The 23,030-nt window shown below is 34.8% G+C and overlaps 1 protein-coding gene across 1 annotated transcript in view; it reads left to right on the top strand.

Annotated features, from left to right (window-relative positions):
• Positions 1-23,030, top strand: part of HPSE (heparanase) — a 48,253-nt gene that overhangs the window by 9,281 nt on the left and 15,942 nt on the right. The window contains 8 exon segments of the mRNA XM_051964573.1: positions 1,497-1,622; positions 10,190-10,363; positions 14,110-14,278; positions 14,894-14,941; positions 16,311-16,336; positions 16,339-16,403; positions 17,854-17,960; positions 20,092-20,206. Coding sequence (XP_051820533.1) covers positions 1,497-1,622; positions 10,190-10,363; positions 14,110-14,278; positions 14,894-14,941; positions 16,311-16,336; positions 16,339-16,403; positions 17,854-17,960; positions 20,092-20,206 — 830 coding nt within the window.

Raw genomic sequence — 23,030 nt, 5'->3', positions numbered from 1 at the left:
AGTCCTGTATCTGCTTTGTAGTTTGCTGTGTTTTTGTTTCATTTGGAGAAATAGGAACAGTTTGTGGGTATTGTAGTGGGGATACCTCATCTAAGCCTATTGTAAGAATCTGGAACCAAATGGGAAATGAACATTTTCTTGCATCCCTTGCTAGTTTTTCTCTAGAAGGTACAGTGTGGTACATATCAAAAGATATCAACAGTACAGCTTATTAACAGTGTAATACAGATGAGGGAATGAAATTGGCTTGGAGGAACATAAAAGTAGGAATGGATTGAAAATAAGAATTTTTAAAAGTTTAAGATGTGTCAAATGAGATTTTATGCTTTTTTACACTTAGGAAGGTCAATGATGTGTCCTTTTAAGGGTGTAATAAAAATGAAAGTGCTACATATTATAATTCTACTTTACATATGTGTCCATTGCCAAATTACAATCTCTAAGAGATCAGTGGGAGAATTCACATTGAAATATGCTTGAAATAAATATTTATTTTAAATGTTTTTTATGGGTTTATTTAAGATCCTCACCTTTTCTAAAGAAGTAGCTAGGAAGATTGGGAATGTAGGAATTGGAGCCAGCAATCAGAGAGTAAAGGTGGATTTTCAAAATTTAAAAAAGAAATTTATTTTAATTTTTAAAAAATTAATGATTATATTAGTCTTTTCCCAGTCACATATTTAAAATATTTCTAATTAATTGAAAAAATACTCTTAGAAAAAGATACTTTTTTTTAAACTTTTGATAGGAAAATCTGTCTTTTATTCATCAAGAAATTTTGGTTGTTTCTTGCTCTTTGGGCTGATGTCTGTGGTATTATTCATGCTGTTCTTGAAACATTCTTTTTAATGGATCCCAGGGATCTGGGCCAGTAGCCAAAGACTAGATTATGCAGCTTTGATGATGATGACGTTCAGATGGAGTGATCTGAATGTCAGCTACTTTTAGCTGCACATGAGTGCGGGCAGCTGGTAGCACAGAGAAGTGAAAGCTGGGCATGGGATAAGGAAGACCTGAGTTCAAATATTCCCTAAAATATTTACTGTATGACCTTGGGGAAGTAATTTAATTTTTGTTTGCCTCAGTTTTCTTAATTGTAAAATGGAGATAATAATAGCACCTACTTCTCAGAGTTACTGTAAGGATCAAATGGGAGAGTAAAAGAGTTTGGCACATAGTAGATATCATATAATTTCCTTTTTTCTGTCTCCCTTTTTCTGACTTGGATAAGCATCACAATCTAATGGGATGCTTAGAAAGGACTTTTATCTTTTATCTGGGATACCATTGTCCTCATTTTATAGATGAAGAAATTGAGGGCAAGTGACTTCTCCAGAATCACATGGTTTATATATATCTGATGCAGGATCCAAACCCATGTCTTCCTGATTACAAGTCTGATCCTCTATCAACTAAACCACCTAACTTCCTTTCATAGATCACACAATTTCTGAAAAGCATCAAAGCTAATTCAAAATTTTTTTCTCCCACTATAGATACTTGCAACTTGCGTCCTATCCCTTCTGCCGTAAAGGGACAGTTACAATTGGAATGGCCCATCCAGGAAGTGCTGCTACTCAAAGAACAATATCAGAACAAGTACAAGAATGGCACGTACACAAGTAAGATATGCAAGGTGTTTCATAGGTTATTCTGGTCTTAGAAGCAATGGGCTTTCTAGGATTAGGCAGCCAGCATAAGCTAGAAATCACACAATTGATTCTGCAAGGTAGGATCCTACTATTAATCTAGAATTCACAATTGTTCTTAACCTCTAGAATTCATAGATGGCCATAGTGAATTGTTGGGAAGTAAATTGAGGGGAATGAACTACAATACTGATTAATGGACTTCATTGGGTAAGCATTTATTAGTCAAAGGGGTTGGAGAGTCTTCAATCATAAAATGTTTTCCTACCAAACTGGTTTCTTTTTTGCATCTTCTATGTCTTAAATTACCCAGGGTTTTGCAAATATGGAACGCACCCAAGTAATTTACATTCCAGCTAACCTGAAATTACTTATATTTGACTTGCAAAACTAAATGACAAACAGTAGAATTTCTGGAAAAAAAAAGTGATTTGCCCACATTCAAATTAACATTTTATGTCAGAGTTATTTTAGAGTGAGATTCATATCTCTACACTTTTGTCTTCTCAGTTAACAGAAGGCTTCATTAACATAAAACAAATGGAAGTGGGGAGAAATAGCCTTTGAATTCAGCTAGTTTGGGGCATCTAACATTTTAATTAAAACTACATCTTTACAAAACCAATAATTTTTTAAAATTTTTATTTTTAAGTTAATTACCCAAAAAAGCATTTTTATATATTCAGTGGAACATAAAAGTTTATTATAAAGCCTACATATTACTTTCAAATCTGTACTACTTTTCTGTGTTTCCTTCTAAGTTTCCAGTTTCTCTTAAAATGTTTCAGTGGCACTATTTTATATTTCTTCAGTACTATTAACTCTCCCTCTTCCTAACTAAAAAAAACTGAAAGAAAAACATAAATAAAACTTGCAATAGATAAACACAAAATGAATCCATTTAGATATCATCCAATAATGTCTGTCTCTCTGCTCCTTGAATCTATTGCCTCTCTTGTCAGTCAAAGAACAACCTGCTTAATCAGAAGTCCTCTGGAGACATGGCTGGTCATTATCAGAGTTTTTATATATTTCAAAATTGTTTTTCTTTATAATAGTGTTATTTTTGTAGGAATTGTTTTCCTGGTTCCATTCACTTAACTGCATCAGTTCATACTACCCAAGATTCTCTGCCATAACTCTTTTATCTTTAGTATGTTCTATCACATTCATTCATACATTAATCAACCATTCTCCTATCTATGAGTCCCTCTTCCCTTAAATTTTAGTCCTCTTTTCTTTCCTTCTACTCCCTGTCATTAGCATGTTTCTTCATGGTCTTTTTGGGTCACAGTGCCCTAGTTTGTAAAGTGAAGGGATGATTATTAAAGCAAGACTTTGAGAGTGGTTTCACACAAGGGAGAAATTCTTTTACATGTTTCAGAGAATTTTTTAAAATGAGGTATTAATGTTTAAGGCTGAGATGAGAATATATCTTCCTGAAGACAATGTTGGCTGGCTGAATGTATCCACAATTACCCATTAAAATGAGTATTAACCTGTCTATAAAAGGAGAGCACTTTATGTTGTTGTCTGTATAATGCTTTTGATTTTTCTGTTTTTCAAATTCTCCCTAAAATGAAGGAGCTGATTTATTGCCACTGCTATGGATTTTTTTTTAAATAACTTTTTATTGACAGAACCCATGCCAGGGTAATTTTTTACAGCATTATCCCTTGCACTCACTTCTGTTCCGATTTTTCCCCTCCCTCCCTCCACCCCCTCTCCCACATGGTAAGCAATCCTTTACATGTTAAATAGGTTACAGTATATCCTAGATACAATATATGTGTGCAGAACCAAACAGTTTTCTAGTTGCACAGGGAGAATTGGATTCGGAAGGTATAAATAACCCAGGAAGAAAAACAAACATGCAAGCAGTTTATATTCATTTCTCAGTGTTCTTTCTTTGGGTGTAGCTGCTTCTGTCCATTCTTGATCAATTGAAACTGAATTAGCTCTCTTTATTGAATATGGATTTTCTTTACTTGCAAAGTTCTAGGGGGAAATTTTTCCCTTCAGAAATCAGAGCATAGAACTATAGCATGCAAATATATAATGTAAACATTATATATTTACACTTGCAGAAAATATTATTGTGTGGCTGGAAATGTAGCATCATCCCCATTTCTTTGTATCAGTAGTAGTAAAGATCTTTGTATCAGTAACAAGGGGAAATGCCTACTATGTTACAGATAAAGAAGCTGAGATTCAGATCTCAGTGACTTGTCCATGTTGAGTTGTGTTTATTAAGTAACGAAGACGATACTTGAACTTAATTAAGTCTTTAGACTTCCAAGTTCTTTAGGACAGCATAGATGAGTTCTGGAAGTTCTATTCATGTAGCCCCAGAAACATGACTATAAAAAAAAAAAAACTTTGCTAGAGTCTTGCAAGAATTACTGTTGGTATAAAAGATATGTCCGGCCAGCTCCAGATCCATCTTGGTATTTAACTATCTATATTAAAATCAATATTAAAAATAACTAGTATCAAATCCTTACAAAGGGATTTTACTTATAGAATAATGAGCAGGAGTGGATTCTGATCAATCCCCCCTCAGCATCCTTGTTGGGTAACATTGTACATTATCTATCATTATTTCTGGCCTAGCTCCATAAGGATAGGGACTAAACTTTGTATTCCCCATCTCATCCTTAGTCCCTTTTGTAATGCTATGCAGACAGTAGGCATTTAATGATTACTTGTTGATTAGAATATAGTTATAATGGAGATTTCCAGGGGAGTAGTTAGGAGGAAGTAATGTTTTTACTGTGTTTTTAATATTTTTAACTTTAGTTTGTGAAGACTTGATTCCTCACTTGAAGTTAACACTAGATGAAGAGACTTTTCTTCCCAAAACTTTACTGCTACAGTATTGTTTACATGAAATCAAACATGAGGCTGAAAATAGATTAGTTTTTGGAGTAGAAGACCATTTGGGCCTGTGATTTCAAGGGTATGGAGAACTCCCAATGTGAGTTCATCCTCTATCATTGCAAATCATTACCCTGTTACACTGGGCAAGGTAAAAGGAGTAGACTCTGATGACAACATAGTGCAGTGCCTGATACTTAATAAGTATTTATTGACTAATTAAACCTGACAGGATACAGGACTAGAATTAAAGTCTTCCTGCCTCAATCTAGCTCTCTCTACTATGTCATGCTGCTTCAATTGATGACTGATTCAAAAATGAAACCTTGATTTTTTAAATGAATTTTATACAAAAACCAAATACTTTAAAATAGCAGGATTTAGCTAAAATTGTAAAACTTTCGTTTCCTTGACACATTTTTCTCTTTGGATATTTGTAACCATGGTGATGTGCTATTGAAACAAATGGACATTTTTACATTTGGTTTCTATTTACAGAGTTGTCAGGAAGCCATTGAAAGTGTTAGAAGTTGAATAAAGCTTCTAAGATGGAAGAGTTAGCAGGGATAACTTTACTTTGACCTTTGGATAAAGCTCAAAGTCACTTCATCCTTAGAATAGAAATTATAATAGGTGTCAGTACATGTATTTGCCCTCATTCTCTTTTAGATGTCACGGACAGCCTCAGTAGAAGGTGACAAAAACATCTGGCAACAGGAAATGAGCTCATCTAGCTCAGACTAGTTTGGGCAAGTTACTGGAAACAACAAATGCAATCTCTGCCCTAAGGTGGATTCTATTATTAGAACAATAATCTTTGGGGTTAATGTGGAGCAGCAGTGGCCTAGAAAATACAGAGCTGGCCTTAAAAGTCAGTGTGTGCCTTACAAGTCATTTATCCTAAGACTACCAGTTGTAGAAGAGTTTCCTCATCCTCTCCTAATGAAAGCACAAGTTGAGGGTCCCTAACTCTTTCCTACCTAGGGTAGAGTTCATGATCTGAAGGGTCTTTCTAGACCTGAGCTCAAACCTGCTGTGTGACCCTGGATAAGACATTTACAACTTCTGCCTGCCTCTGTTTCTTCATCTGTAAAATAGGGATAATAATAATATGTAACTCCCAGGTTTGTTGGGAGAATAAAATGAGACAGTATTTATAAAGCATTTTGTAACCCCAGACGGCTATATAAATGTTGGATATTACCTATATGATCCCCTGTCACCTTGAATTTAGTACAAGATGGGATTTACCACAAGCCATCTAAGGAAATTACCAGAAGTATCAGAAAGACTTGCTTCTGCTTATGATATGGTACCAGTTCATAGGCTCTAAAGGTAATGAAGTTCCAGGAATATTATTAATAGTAACAGAATTGGGCAAAGAGAACAATATTCGTTGCTAAGAGTCATGCTTTTGGGAGTGGTAACAGGAGAAAGAAGTAATATAATACTTGCCTTCATAATTTTGCTCCTCATTGGTCTGAGATTTTTTCATTCTTCCATGCTATCATAATAATACTAACAAACATCCTTGATTTCATTGGTGATTGATCTGTAACTGTGTGGATCTGAAAAAGGTCTTCATGAGTTGCATTGGTCAAAACAAGCAAAGGAAATTCTTTCTTCCCCTGCTGATGAACTTCTCTAAACTTAAGTGACAGACATCCGGGGTTATCTAGTTTGGTAGTAGCTGCCAGAGATCATTTGATACCTCTATCAAAATTTTTGAAAACTCAAGGTTTCCTCTCTGTCATTTGAGGCATTTCAAAAGGGTCTCAGTGAAAATGGTAGTGAGGTAATATTTAGGAAAAAGTGATATTGACAGGTAGATATAAATATAAATTTATGATAGCTAAAATTCTATTGTTCTTTAAAGTTTGCCAAGTATCTTCCATGTATAATTCCACTTGATCTTTACCACAACCAGCTTATTGGTATAGTGGATAGAATACTGGCCTGGGAATCAGGAAGAACTGACTTCACAGCTGGCCTCAGATACTGACTCTGTGATCCTAGCAAGTTATGTCCTTGATAGTCTGCAGACATTATGGAAGTGAAAAACACATGGAACAACTAGAATATATCCAACAATCTGATAGATTCAGATTTTCTGCCCTTCTCGTTTCTTCTTCTTCTTCTTCTTCTTCTTTTTTATTATAGCTTTTTATATACAAAACATATGCATAGGTAATTTTTCAGCATTGACCCTTGAAAAAACTTCTGTTTCAACTTTCCCCCTCCTTCCCTCCACCCTCTCCCCTAGATGGCAGGTAGTCCCATACATGTTATATATGTTAAATACAATATATGTATGCATATTTATACAGTTATCTTGTTATACAAGAAAGATCAGATTTAGAAAGAAGGCAAAAATTACCTGAGAAGAAAAAACAAAAATTCTGCCCTTCTCATGAAAGTCAGGTCAACACAACTATAGTTATTCAAGTAGCTCAGGAAAACTTTTTTTTCTTCCCCCTCAAATATTGAGGAAATGCTAAGGAACAAGATGAAATAGGTTTGATTCTCTTTAATGAAGTATATACTAAATATAAATATCTTTGTATTACCTCAATTTTCTGAAATGCCAAAATGGGGATAAGAATATCACGTACTTCCCAGGATTGTTGTGAGGATCAAGTAAGATGATATTTGTAAAATAAGAACTTTAAGATGATATGTAATATTATGTAATAATATAATAATGATATATAATATATACGAATTATTAACAACTCTTTGAGAAGAAAAGCTTGGTAGCATTATATAATAGCACTTTAAGGTTTCCAAAGCATTGTATATATGCATTTCATTTTCAGACTCTTTGATGTAGGTACTATTATTATCCTCATTTTACAGATGAGCAAATTGAGGCTGACTTGTCCAGCTTCACATAGATAGTAAGTGTGAAAAGAAAGATTCTTCCCAACTCCAAACTAATGCACTCCAGCTATTTTATGGAAAGCTTTGTCCTTTTTTTTTTGTTGGCTTGGCCTACCTAAGAGTAATTAACATTTACTCAATTATTTAGATGTGCAAACTTCTCGTGTGTGTCTTGACAGATTCCTAAATATTTTATACTTTCTATAATTATCTTAATAAGTTTCTCTTCCTGTTTCTTCTTGCTGGATTTTGTTGGTAATATACAGAAATGTTGATGATTTGTATGGATTTAATTCAAAGTTCATCTATTTCATTTAGATCATGAGTTTTATTGATATATATCTAGGGACTGGGGGAGTTCAATTTCCATTGATTGTAAATTTATCTTTTTTGTTTTTGACATTGGTAATTTGGAATTTTTTTCATTCTATAAGTTTTATTAAAAATATATATATTTAAAAACTTTTTAATTGTAATTTTTTCAATCAATAAAAACCAACTTTTCTCTTTCCAATTCCAACTTCTTCCTACCCAAATGAAAGTGATAGGAAAAACAAAACCCTCATTACAAACGTGTATGGTCAAACAAAACAAATGTCTATGCTAGCCATATACCAAAAAATATTTGTCACATTCTAGATTCTGAGTCCCTCACCTCTCTATCACAAGGCAAATAGCATTTTCATGTAAAAAGGGATCAATGTGTATTGAGGCCTATCATTGTGTGGCTCAAATGGGGTAGAATAGATATCTCAAGTCCTTCTTCCCCCCACCCTTCTCCAAGGGAGGTTTTAATTCTTGTTGAATGGAGCTGGAGGTTAAGGTCGAGGTTACCACTCTTGCGAGGTTACTCAGAAAATGGAGTATCTGGCTAGAATAATATCTCTCTGCTCCTTTAAATATTATTAATTTAGGGGATATGATCAGATTCCATTTAGTTTCCATTTGTCATTTTGTGGAGGAAGGGTGACCCAATATCTATATCTAATGTTTTGACCTATTTCTCACCAAATTTCAATTATATAAGAACTACTGCAAGCTCTCCTTGATTCTATTGCTGGTCATTCCACTGTAGGCCTCAGCTTGGATTGGAAGCTAGAATACAGTTTGTGCTCTGTTCCTGGAGTCAGTGTCCCACAACTTGGTTTCTGACCTTGTTTATTGATCAGTAGAGAATTAGTGTCTATAACTCCTTCCTTTTATCACCCCTAGTCAACAGCTCTCCACAGGGGTAGCTAGATGACACAGGGGACAGAGTATTAAGCCTAGAGTCACTAGTGTGTGACCCTGGGCAAGTTACTCAATCCTATTTGCCTCAGTTTCCTCAGGTACAAAATGACGTGGAGGAGGAAATGGCAAACCACTCCACCATCTCTGCCAAGAAAACTCCAAATAGGGTCACAAAGAGTCAGATGCAACTGAACAACAAAGTCACAGATCTCCTATTCAGTCCACCCTGGATCTGTGATCAGGAATTGAATCAGGAGTGACAGAGCTGCCGGATGGACTCCTTTCCTGCATCCTGCACTAGTGCAGTCTTTCTAGGATTTCTACCTGTCTCAATACTCTTTCAGAATCTGGGTGCTAGAAAGTTCTGTGTGTGGAGCTGAGGTCCTGGCTAATCCTAGCCTAGCCTAACTTGGGCTTTCCAAAAAAAGATTTTTTTTTTCCTCGAGTTTCCAATCAGGTTTCAGTCTGGTGCATTTTCTAGAACATTGTGGAGGAGGCTTAGTGGAAGAGGTGGGCAGTTCTCCATCTTACTCTACTATTTCAACCCAGTCCCTTCCCAAGAGATTTTTTCAGTCCTTAATAATTATAATTCCTTGATAGGCTGCAGATATTATGGAAGTGAGAGACACATGGAACAACTAGAATACACCCAACAACCTGATAAATTAGTTTCAGCTTTTCTGCCCTTCTCCTCATTAAGGCCCAGTCTTCACAGCTATAGTTATTCAGGTAATTCAGGAATACTCTTTTCTTCCCCCTCAACTATTGAGGAAATGCTAAGGAATGAGGTGAAATGGATTTGTTTGTCTTTATGCTATTGTATGCTATTATGTTAAAGCAGTTATATGTGCAGTTTTGTTTGCTTTTAAAAAGTAAACTAGCAAAGACGATGTATATTAATAGATATATGAATATAATAATATATGAATACATAATAAAATATATTTATATTTAACTTTGGTGAGCCCACTCCTTTAAAGTCCTAAACTACCACCTTTATGAACCAACTATGATCAAATAATTAATTATGTTAACATTTTGTGATAGAATATTATTCTACTTGGCAGTCTTTGATACAGTTTCAACTTAATATTTGGTTAAAAAAAAAACCTTTGTCTGGAAATCTAAAAATTTTAAATTTACCTTAATACATTTCCCTATTCCAAATCAAAATTAATATCAAGAGAAACTGTAATTGCCTTATCTTACAAAGCTTGCTTTTAACAGAATTAGATGCTGGACCGCAAGGCACAATGTTCTGTTGGAGCCTGTTATCTTGAAGCCTTTTTATTGTTCAAGCCATAAATTCTTTATGCCTTCTATGTAAAATAATCCTACAGATAAATTATAGCAAATAGAGAAGATAAAATTGTATTAGTCAATCGAATGTGATCATTTTCTTATAAACAATTATTATCACTTGCTGGAGCTATAATTCAAAAGGTTTGATGATGATATGATGAAAATAGGGCTTTGTGTAGGGCATACTTTCAGGTTGTTTCTACCCTAGTGACCAGATTATTCACTATTAAATTATGCTTTTGTTGATACAGAAAGCACAGTGGATATGCTGTACAGTTTTGCCAAGTGTGCAGGATTGGATCTCATCTTTGGCATCAATGCCTTAATGAGAAAGAGTAATTTGCAGTGGGACAGCTCAAATGCCAAATTATTCTTGGATTATTGTATTTCCCAGAAGTATGACATTTCCTGGGAACTTGGCAATGGTAAGTACACTTATCATTTCATTCATCAAGGAATACTCTTTTATTATTATTATTATTTTAATTTAATTTTCCCCCAATTACACGTTGAAACAATTTTTTGACATTTAAAACAACTTTTGAGTATTAAATTCTACCACTCCTTCCTTCTTTCCCCTCTCCTCCAGGGAGTACTCTTTAGCATCATATAACACAATTTGCTTGATTACAACTAGAGCCAGCATTTATATAACTTAAAGTTTGAAAAGTATTTTTTACATTTTGTCCTCCACAAAATCCTGGGAAGAAGGTGCTGTTTTTATCTCCATTTTACAGATGAGGAAACTGAGGCAGACATAAGTTTAGTGATTGCTTATGGTCAAAACACACCAAGCAGATGCCTGAAACTGAATTTGAACTTAGGTCTTCCTGCCATAGGTCCAGTGTGCTAGCCAATTGCCTATATTAATTTTTTTTCTGCTGCATTGAGATGCCTTTTGAAATTGCATGTAGAAAACAATTTCCCTATATCTTCTTGGATCCACTGCTGAGCCCATCTTACCATCTGCTTGACTAGAGAATTATTTAGCTGGGGCCATCAACTTCTGCATCTCCTATCTTTAAGAAGTTCCATTGGTTTTAGAGCTACTCATAGCTGACACCTAACAAAACTTTTAACAGACAGTTTATTTTCATCCTTCTATTTCCTTTTCTTCTGACTTACACAGCATCCCCCACTCTCTACCTTACCACCAGCTCCTAAAAGCCTGAATACTCTGATCTTATCCTGCAAGGTATCTTGAAGTCCTTAATATGAATCTACCCTTTCTTTAGAGCCAGATAGCATCCCATACTTTCTGTCCTCCAAAACTTTACTTATAGTATATGCCAGAGGCCCAGACCTCTGTTAGGGAATTGATAAACTATTTCTAGAAAATATGTTAATGATTAGCTTTTCTGTTATAGGCCTGACCTTATTCAACTAAGCCTAATGCTTGAATTTGGAATTGGGACACGATTAGACACTTGTAGTCCATCTAAGAATGTAGTCCAACCAAAAAGGTCTTTACTTGAGTGTTGAATGAAAAGAGTATTCAATAAAAATACAGCATTGATTTAGTCAAGCATAATTTTCTGACTTCTATGTTTACCATGCTGATTTGCCTGAGGAAGTTGTTGCTTATTCCTTGTACTGGCTTTTTGCCATCCATGATAGCTTTCCTCCTATACCTCTCTTTCCCTTCTCTGATAATCTCCCTGAAAACTTAGTGCCTCTACTTCCTTTCTTCTCACTCTCTTATGAACCCTTCACACTTCCAACTACTTCATTTACCTGAACTTGTTTTCTCCAAAGTCACCAAATCTCTTAATTGACAAATATAATAACTTTTTTCCGTTCTTATCTCTGCTAATATACCTTGGATATATCGTTGCAATATATAAACTTTATCCTCCTAGGTCCTTTCAATCTCTTGGTTTTTGTGATACTGCTCTTCTCTAATTGCTCTTTAAACTTACACTATGAAAATGTTTAGATAATCAGAGCATAATAATACCCTGATGGAGCTGGGTATTAGACCAACAGTTCTAGAAAATAATTTTACATTATGGAAGAAAAGTCATTAAATTGTTCATCCATTTTGACTCAGTGATCCTACTTTTAAGTATGTACATCAAGGATGTTAAAGACAGAAAAGAATTTCCTATTTACCAAAATATTCACAACAGCATTTTTTTGTGGTAGTTAAAAAAAAAAAAGGAAACAAGTGGGTACTTTTCAGTTGGGGAATGATTCAGCAAATTATGGCATACAAATATAATGAAACACTATTGTACCATAGAAGCTGACATTGTTGAGGAACTGAAAAATAAAATAGGAAGGATTCTAAGAATTGAAACAGAAAAAAAAAAAGCCTAGAAACAGAGAACAATTTATACCATGATAATAATAATATCCATGACAACGACATTGAGAGAGTCAAAATACAACTAGTTGCAGGCTAATCTTTGTGAGGAAAGAAAGGGAGGGAATCAGCATTAACACAGTATCTGCTATGTGTCAGGCACTGTGCTAAGTGATGTAATGATATTAATCTCATCATACTCACAACTCTATGTTATTATCCTCATTTGACAGTTGAGGAAATTGAGGCATGCAGAGGTTAAGTGACCTTCCCAGGATCAGATACTAGTGAATAATTGAGCCTGGATTTGAATTCAGGTCTTGCTGTATCCTAGCCCAGCCCTCTATCCACTGCACTAAATTTATGTCTCAGGGAGGACATAGGAAAAATAGTTCACATTTCTTGATAGTGGTGAAGTTCTATGGATGCAGAATGTTGCTAGAGCTATCAGATGCAGTTCCTTTGTTTTGCCTACTGGTTTTCTATAGGAAATACCAGGAGGGAAAAGGTTATATATCAGTAAATGGTTGTGATTTTTAAAAATTATACCATTAAACACTTATCCATTATATAATATGAATAATCAGGGTTATAGTTGGGAAGAAACTTAGGTTCATCTACTCCAGCCACACACACAATTTAGATACACTTTTGAGAATTTAGAAAGGTTTGAATTTGACTAATTAGAAAGAGAATCCAAGCCTCCTATCTCATGCTCTTTCCACCACACAATGCCCTGAAATGAGCACATATTATATTCTCATATTGTATAGGCCATTCATGGAAGACTTAGGCCCAGGCTGATTTGCAGTAGTCCAAATCAGGAATGACAGATATCAGATCATACTCCTTGGGAAAATGAATAAAGTTAATTGAATACTTATTCACCTCCCTTTTCCCATATCCAAAAACTTCTCGTAACTTCCAGACATTAGTACTTTTATGCCATTCTCTGATTATCTAAACATTTTCATGGTGTAAGTTTAAAAAAAGACTTTCTAAATAGCAAACTTGTTAGGGTAGTAAGGCTAGTGTACCACTACTAGGTCTATATCTCAAAAAGACTGAAGAAAGAAGAAAAAGACTTATATGTACAGCAATATTCCTAGATGTTTTATGGTGGCAAAGAACAAGAAACTAAAGGATCTCCATCATATTGGGAATGCCTAAAAAAAATCATGTTATATGAATATGATGGAATGCTGCAAGAAATCCTGAAAAGAATAGTTTTACAAAAATCTGGGAAAACTTGCAAAACTGATGCAAAAGAGAGTTCTGAGAACCAAGAGAAAAATGTATCCCCCTTCCACTAAAAAATTACATAAACAAAGACTTGAGAGAGATTTAGGAAACCTTATCAACACAATGATCAAATATGATGCCAGAAGAACAATGATATGCTTGCTAACTGAAATTAACTTTTCAGCCCTTTGACTTTCTTGAACTAATGAATCCCCAAACAAGCAATCAATTCATTCTTCAGGCTAACCTTTTAGCTGGATGATTTAACTCAACTTCTACTGTACTATAGTAGAAGGCATGAAATCCACAGAGATTAGCTTAGTCCTTTTAAAGATTTTATGCATTTTTTTAAAGCTTTTAAACTCAAATTAATTTCCATTTTGGAAAGATAAAAAAGTCCTTCTACTCCCAGTTTTCCCTAGCCTTATAGTGGATTTCATAAGTGGGTAAGATTTTCTTTGTAGCTAATTTTGAATATTTGTTGTATTACAATTGTTGATTTGTTTTATTCTTTTTTTGAAGTAAGATTATAATCTCCTTTAGAATCAAGAAATCATCTCATCTTTATGGAAGATGTAAATTTTAGAGATAAGCAATTATATAAAGAGAATTGTTATCTTTCAGAACCCAACAGTTTTAGGAAGAAGTCTGGAATTTATATTAACGGGTCTCAACTGGGAAAAGACTTTATTAAATTGCATTCACTTATAAAAATGTATGATTTCAAAAATGCAAAACTATTTGGACCTGATATTGGTCAACTTCGGAAGAACAGTGAGAAGCTGCTAAGGAGGTAAGAGAATTTCTTTTTTAATCTAAAAAAAATGAAGGCCTAAGTTTAAACTATTAGAAGTAAGAAATGCTTTTCTTTTTGTGGGAAGTGCCAGGATCTCTACTTTATTAGATCTGGAGGAAGTAAGAAGCAAATTCAAATTCCTGTTTAATTAGAAGTTTTGCTGAAATGAAACAATTGAGGTGGGGACAGGCTTTGGCAAGCCTACAGTGGGGTGTAGTGCCTTTAACAAAGATCATTGGGGAATCATTGTAAGTTACTGAAGCCTTAAAGTTTGCAAACATTACTTACAAATATTTCATTTTGCTTCTCACAAGCCTGGAAGGGAAGCACTATTATTAACCACATTTCACCGATGAGGAAATTGAGGCAAACAGAGGCTAAGCGACTTTCTCATGGTCACTCAGATAGTGTCTGAAATCAAATTTGAAGATAGGACTTTATGACTCCAAGTCCAGCATTCCATACATTGTACCACTTAGCTGCCTCAATAACTCTGAAATGTACTAGATTTTTTATTTCCAGATTTAATTACTAATCCACTAACTGATTTTTTTTTAAGCATTTCCATATGAAGACTGAGAAATGATATAATAATGCCTTTTTTTTTTTTAGCTTTCTGAATGTTGGGGGAGGAGTAATTGATGCAATTACATGGCATCAGTAAGTATGTTTTTCACTCTTAATACTATTAAAGAAAGATTACTAGTCATCTGTGGTCCTAAATTTAAAATTTTATATATATATACACATACATATATATATAATGTTAAATATTCTATATTTAATATTGAAAATCTTGCTTCCATATTTATTGTTTAAACAGTTTTAAAATTTTCCCCATTCACGTAAGAACAATTTTTAACATTTTTTAATTTTTTAGTACCAAATTCTAATTCCTCTCTTATTGCCTCCCTAAAATGGTAAGCAAATCTGATATAGGTTATACATGTGAAATTGTGTAAAATATTTCCATATTATTCATTTTGGCTTCCTATATTTATTAATATATTACTATTTTTATATATATTATTATCCTACTGTCTGCAAGGCTCTATGCTAAGTGCTAAGGATGTTTCCCTATTCCAACAGAAACATGATTCCACATCCCTTCTCATATAAATCTGCCATATTGGCTCTATCCAACATGCTTGAGACTTTCTTCTATCCCTTTTTATATTTCATAGGTACCAATGAAGTACCTTGGCTTAGAAAGAATATGAAGATTATAAACTCACCAAGGGCATGGTCCATGTCTTTTGTTTCTGTATTACTTTCATTTCCATTATATTTCTCCTCTCTTTCCTACTCTAAGAACTATCCCTCATAGCAAAGAATCAGAAAGAGAAAAACAAAACAGTTAAGCCAGTCAGTGGAATTTGGGAGCATCTTCAATGTTCTGTACTACCTAGAGTCCCCCACTTCCAAAGAGAAATTAGTTTTGTGTCTCTCTCTGTGCCTAGAATAGTGCCTTGTACACAGCAAGCTCTTAATACATGTTTGAAAAATGAATAAATGATTATCACATTTATAAGTGATAAGGCTAGTTGAGATAATTGTGTTACTGAAGTCCAAAAATGATTTCCTATGACTTGATTTATATAGGTATATATATATATATATATATATATATAGGGATTTATATCACCTTCTTACCAGAAAGCACTTAGCACTTTTATAGATTGTCCCAAAAAATCTCAATGTGTTTTAAAGCTCTGAGAGTGTTTAAGTTCCAACCACTTTAAAGTGCACTAACACTTTCAGTCAGGACACCCTTTGTAACAGTGATATCTTTATCTCATTTCAGAAAAAAAAAATCTACCACTTTTCTCCAGGCAATAGGATGTGGTAGAATATACTTTTCCAAGTCTCAGTCTCTTTCTTGTGATAAATTAGAAAGAAAAATTTTGAAATTCCCATGTTGTGATGTTGAGTAGTAGGGTGAGCATTGCTGATTTATATAAAAAATAAAAATTTAAAATCTTTACTTTTTAAAAACTCTGCATATATTACATGTAAGTATGTATTTCAGCTACTATGTGAATGGACGAAATGCTACCAAGAGGATTTTTTAAACCCTGAAGTGTTGGATACATTTGTTTTCTCAGCACAAAAAGTTTTTCAGGTACATTTTTTTTCTTTTATACAACAAAAATTGTAAAAGTTTTATTTTGTAGATTTGCCTGTTCTAAGTTTTTTGGTTAAAAATGCAAATTTCTCACAAAACAAGAAACATTTCTAACATTGCTATCAGATGACTGACTAATTCATTCATAGGTCAAAAATTCCCCTATTCACTACAAAAACAAGTTTCTCAGAGCATCTTTGTTCCTACTGAATGAATGATTGAAGAAAAGTTAGGGAGGGAGTAGTGCTACCATGCCTTCAGATGCCATCTGTAGGGCTGGGTGCCATGTTATAGAAAAGACATTGTAGAAAAGACACACTATTTGCATCCAGAGAAAGAACTGATAAATACACATTTTATATATATATATATACATACACACAGACACACACACATATTTGTATCTAATGGTAGCCATCTCTGGGGGAGAGGGGCAGAAAGGGAGAAAAATAGAAGAAATAAAGAAATTTATGTGGTAACTGTACTACATGTTCAAAAGGAATAACAAGTTGTACATAACAGATTTAGAATTGTGTGTGCAAACATCTTTTTTTTAAAATTATACTATATTATGGAAGTGCTTATTTTATTCCATAAGTTAAAAATAAAACAAATAAATGTTGTGAGCTACCTCAAGGAGTTTGGAGGGCTCCTTCTCGATAAAGATAAATCTGATCAGTGGTCAGATAAGTTGTAAAGGGTACTTATCCAGATACTATTGGTCAGTTAGTCAATTAAGAAGCAAGCTTTAATAAGTATCTACTATATGAACCTACCATATGCTAGGCATTATGCTAAGACATGTGGAGACAAAGGAAAGCATAAGACAGTCCTCACCCTCAAGGTCAGCTGAGAAGACACATTAGTGAAGGAGACTATGCAAGAAGCTATAGACAAACAAAATATGACAGAATAAATTGGAGCTAATTACAAAGGGAAAGAAATGTCATCAAGGGGAATTGGGAAAGGCTTTATGAAAACAGTAGGATTTTGACTGGGACATGAATGAACTGTGTAAGCCCAGAGGGAGAAAGAAGATAGAATTGCCTATGCTATTTCTCCCATCTCTTAGATTCTGCAGTTTTGGGGAAGAAGAGAATTTGGAACTCAAAATGAAAATAAAAATTTTAAAAAATATTCTATAATTCTGTGATTCTGTGATTATATCCCGGGTTGCAATGGAAGAAGTTCCTTTATATTTTCTTTCTTTCCATTCCCTAATAATAGAAATAAAATTAAATAGTTTCCAAATAAAATTACCCAAAGTATATCATTTTTAGAATAATTTCAGAATTTTTCTGACAGTGTTAGGAATGAGATTTCTGAAAAGTCTGTAATTCATGATAATAGAGCTTATGTAATATGCCACAGGAATATTTAATGTCACAAATTATATATCTTAGCTGTTTTTATTTGCAATCACCAAGTAGACTTTTCTGTTCTGCAGGTTGTGAATGAGACCAGACCTGGCAAGAAGGTTTGGTTGGGAGAAACAAGCTCAGCTTATGGAGGTGGGGCTCCTAAGCTCTCAGATACTTATGCTGCTGGTTTTACGTGAGTATATCTATGCTCATCTCAAGTTATAAACAGATACCAGAACTTTGGGGTTTCAAAGTATAGTATGTCACAATATCTACCCTTTTTACCAGAAAACCTGTACAAAGGATGCCCTTTATGGCAGAGGATAATACAATATGCTTAGTTACAGATTTGGATGAAGATAATGGTACTTTGCACATTATATAGACTCAAGGATAGTAAAATTATTTTAAGAAAAAAAATCTTAAATAAACAAAAGATGCATTTCTATAAATAACTGCACTTAGAAATAGTGTATCTTAAGAGTTTTAAATTTGAGAACATTGCTTATATATATATATATATACATGTGTGTATGTATACATGTTTTATTTAGGTATATAGAATGTGTATATGTATATATACTTATACATGTGTATATCTATATTTACATACCCACATACACATATACACATAAACTCAGAGGGAGAAGTTCTATACCTGTGATGCAGGTGCTAGGTGCTTTTGGATACTGATTGTCATTTACTTTGTTATGACTTGGTGTCAACCACAAATATAATGATCATGCCATCCATATCATACAAAATATTAAGAGAGACTGCCAAAGATCCACAAAATACTGTTTTTACATAAAGTGCACTTCATTTAAATAAGTTCTCTGCATTTAAAAAACACCACTTCCTTAGAAGGCCATTAATCCTACCAATAGTTTATTCATCAAAGTTCTGTTCTTTTGAAAAAAGTATCTAAGTTCTCCTTTCTCTTTAGGTTCTAAGAACAGAACAAATAACTATGCAGGGGGGATCAAAATTGTTTGTTCTAAAATTAATAAGGAATCCTTATCTGAAAATTTTTACTGAATGCCCCAAAATACCAACAGTACTTCTGACAAGAAAAGTCATGGCAAATGAAAATCATAAATAATGTTGAAATTAAAATTATTTCTCTCATCCAAGAAACAATCTTAATGGAATTTACTTTGGGGTAAAATGAGTGAAAAGTTCTCTGGGAGTCAATAGACATCCTAATCTTCATTCTTCCACCTTATTCCTTTGAGCTTCTGTTTCTTCACCTGTGAAAGGAGAGAAAGGAACTAGATGACCTTCAAAGTTTCTTTGTCCAATTCTAAAATTCTCTGATTAGATCTAGGTTTCTTTTGCTAAGAAGGTTTGATTGGACTAAGTGATTACACATTTCCTTCCTTAACTTAACAGACTGAATCTTCTCTTAGGTCCTCTGATTACCTGTCTGATGATGTAGTGAAACCAATTTTTACATCATGATAGACTTGGTAAGGGAAGGAATTTAATCTATCAGTTATAGGAATTCGTCCAGCTTCCCTGTAGAAAATTGGCTGGTCCTGATTGTGAATTCCCTTTTTTTTTATTAGTCATTTAAAGCTTATGCATTGATTTGAAATTCTTTACTTTTGTTGAAATATGAAAATGAGAAAGGAAGATGATTCTAATGATCTTGTGTGAGGAATATAAGAAATCCAAAGAAATTTGGATAGATCTATATGAACAAATGCAGAAAAAAGTAAACCAAGAAAATAATATATATAATGATGACAATTATGAAAGGAAAACAGCACAAAGAGATCAGAATTCAGATCTCCATATATTTAATAATTGAAATAATAGTTATAATTTAAAACACTTAATTATTTCATTCCTGTTTTTGCTATACTTGAAACTGAGTTGTTTTCTTCTGCTTTTTAAAATCACTCTCTGTTGACTTAACTGAGTTTCAATGGATAAATGATGGACAGAAACAGCTACACCCAAAGAAGGAACACTGGGAAATGAATGTGAACTATTTGCATTTTTGATTTTCTTCCCGAGTTATTTTTACCTTCTGAATCCAATTCTCCCTGTGCAGCGGGAGAACTGTTCGGTTCTGCAAATATATATTGTATCTAGGATATACTGCAACATATTTAACATATATAGGACTGCTTGCCATCTTGGGGGGAGGGGGTGGAGGGAGGGAGGGGAAAAAACGAAACATAAGCGAGTGCAAGGGATAATGTTGTAAAAAAATTATCCTGGCATGGATTCTGTCAATACAAAGTTATTATTAAATAAAATAAAATTTAAATTAAAAAAAATAAAATAAAATCACTCTCTGTCTATTTCTTTAATAGGTGGTTGGACAAATTAGGTCTGTCAGCTAAAATGGGCATTGAGGTGGTAATGAGACAAGTGTTCTTTGGAGCTGGAAATTATCACTTAGTAGATGGAAACTTTGATCCCTTGCCTGTAAGTGACTGTTATTTCCCCATTTTTTTTGTTAATTGATTGTAGCTGGTCATTCTAAGAAAGCTTATCGTTCTTTAATGATATGTAGTCATCTATGTTGTTATGGATTATTTGACAATGTGAATGAAAGCACAGAAATGCATTTTTCCTTTATTCCTAATTTGAAGTTTACCTCCTGTTAAAATGAAAGAATTAATAGTTTTTTAATGGTATGAGGTACATAACTAAAAATATGAAACCACATTGTGTGGTTCGGGTGCCAGACCTCCTTACCCAAACTGACTATTCAAAGGTATCTTCAGATACAAACAGGAAGAGTTTATATTTGGTCCTTGCAAGGAGAGGCTCAAGCACACCTGAGCAGACATAGAGTCCCTCAGCTTCCATCTCCTAGCATGTGCCTGGTCTAGTGAGCCGGAAATTGTGAATCTGATTAAATAGCAAGAGACTTGGATTCATTAGATTGACTGAAAAGGTATTTCCTGTTTATTACATAACTTCCTGAAGCTTAGACTACTAAGCTTTGACCTTTTCTGCCTTACAGACCTTTCTGCAACTTGGGCCTAGGGTCTGACCTACTCTATCTCATAGACTTTGAGAAACTTCACCTGGTCCCATTCAGTCCCCTCTCTTTTTCATCAGTTTCAGGATTTCTCACCCCAATCCTGATATATATTTCTTCCACTAGGGCATCTCTGTGACCTGGGCCTTCAGGCTGGTTCCTCTTCAGTACTAACTGTAATCCACTCTCTACCATTTAGAACCAATACCTGCCCATCAGTGGAAGCTTTCAGGAACCACTTTAGCTATTCCTGAATTCGGCTACATCTTGAACTACTCTAATGATTAAGTGCATAAGCAAGAGGATGACAGGATATTGCTGCTTAAAACAATGAGCAGGAATCAGAAACCCACTTCCACCAACTCCCACTCTCTGCCTTGGAAACCCTGTCATCACAGAACAGATCGGCATCTGGCAGCCATAGAACTACAGCACTCAGGGCCTCACGGCCATTATCACATCCTTCCTACCTCAAGCAGTCTGGACCCAGATTTATATGAGACAAAGGGATGGAGGTCTCATCTTCTGGAGCTACTTCAGGCTGACAAGGGGCATATAGCTGGCCCTACCCAGTGGGGTCCAGACTGAAGAAGGGAGACAAGTGAGTTGTAGGCAGCAGGAGCATCTGGTGCTAAATGTCAGAATCAGGCATTAGGTTGACCAAGTGATTGGAATTTCATGATTCAAAGTCTGGAAGAAACAATTCTCACAAGTAGATTAAAATACAAGGACAAAATATGAGCAAAAGAGAAGGAATAAACAAAAATGTAGTTAATATGGAGGTTACTAGGGACAGTAATCAGAAATCCCACCCAGAGGAAGGCTGGGGGGGAGATGAGGCTATCATAAATGCCTCTTATCCAAACAGCTTTTCCTAGGGTAAATTCCCTAGGAATTTTTGCTTTTGTTTCCTCAAAGGAGAAGGGGCAATAGGTGCAATATTGTGCCCTTCAGTGAATATATGATCTCCTTTAGTAAAAAATCTAGAGCCTTTTCATTTTACAAGAGAAGGCTTGTAAATGTAATCCAATTAGTACAGGTGTTAACAAAACCAAAAGCAGTTTGAAGCCTCTGCAACGGGGCAGGCTTTTTTAACTGTCTTTTCAAAATTTATTTGCCTGGCTACTATATGAGGGAATGTAGGAATCAGGAGTTGGGGAATTAAAGGTGCTATGGTTAAGGGCAAACAGCACAGGCAGCTGAACCTGCAATCCTGTTTCCCTTGGTCTAAAGTGAATCCCCCTTTCTTAGGAAATATAATAGAAACCTCTCTAGGTTCATGGACAGCTTGCAGTAATTGTTCCCCTATGTACTTAATGGAGGAATGTTTGGCTGTAGAAATTCTCCTTTCTTTCCATATAGCCCCATGGGACATGCAAAACAGGTTGAAGTCAGTATAGATGTTCACTCTCATTCCTTTCCCCAATTCTGATACAGGCAAAAATGCTCTGAAGCATTTGTAGGGGGTGGTTTGAATCTCCACTAATTGGCTCAGGATGAGCTTAGGAGTTTCCTCAATTAGAAAGGCTGTGGCAGCTAGCCGTAAGGCAGGAGAGTCACCCCCAAAGACATTGAGTTTCTTTGAGAAGTAAACAAAGGGCCTAGGATAGGGTCCCAAAGATCTCTAGGACCTGGCCCCACTTTCATCTCAGGATACAATGTAAAAGGTTTTAGGTAGGGCTAAGGTCCAAGAAAGAGGTTAGTTTAGCTTTCAAGTTTCTAAAAACCTTGGCCTGATCAGGGTGTGCTAAGACTGTCTGCTTCCTCTCCCAATGAACAAGAGGGAAGTGAAAGGTGGCCCAAATACTTGGACAAAGTGGGCCTTCAGACAAAGAAATTCTTGTCTCAGGAAGCAAGAAAGTTGAAGGTTTTATAGCTGTAGCCTGAGAAGCCTTCAGGGGTGACCTGCAGATCAAGATGTCATCTACATACTGTTATTGTGCTTTACATCTTCCACTGACCACTTACTTGTGATTACAGAAATTTGCTATGAGGAAAAAGCATTATATTATATTATAATGTTATAATATAATCAGTCAAAAACTGATTCTTCAGGTTCTCATTGTGAGGACACATACATCTCAGGATAAAGCATTCTTAGCTCTGACAACCAATCATGCAGTTTCCACCTCATAGCCAGACTCAGGAATAATCAGGTGGAAAGCAAAGAAAAGGAACTGAGAAACTGAGTCAGAAGGATCCCACTGTAAGCAGAGGCTAAAGTTGTCTCCCAACTCTTGCCTAGATAAGACACCCACCTGA

This window comes from Antechinus flavipes, chromosome 6, assembly GCF_016432865.1.
Source record: "Antechinus flavipes isolate AdamAnt ecotype Samford, QLD, Australia chromosome 6, AdamAnt_v2, whole genome shotgun sequence".
NCBI classification, from domain to species: Eukaryota; Metazoa; Chordata; class Mammalia; order Dasyuromorphia; family Dasyuridae; genus Antechinus; species Antechinus flavipes.
Note: the sequence above shows the minus strand (reverse complement) of the source record. Positions and strands in the feature narration are given on the sequence as shown.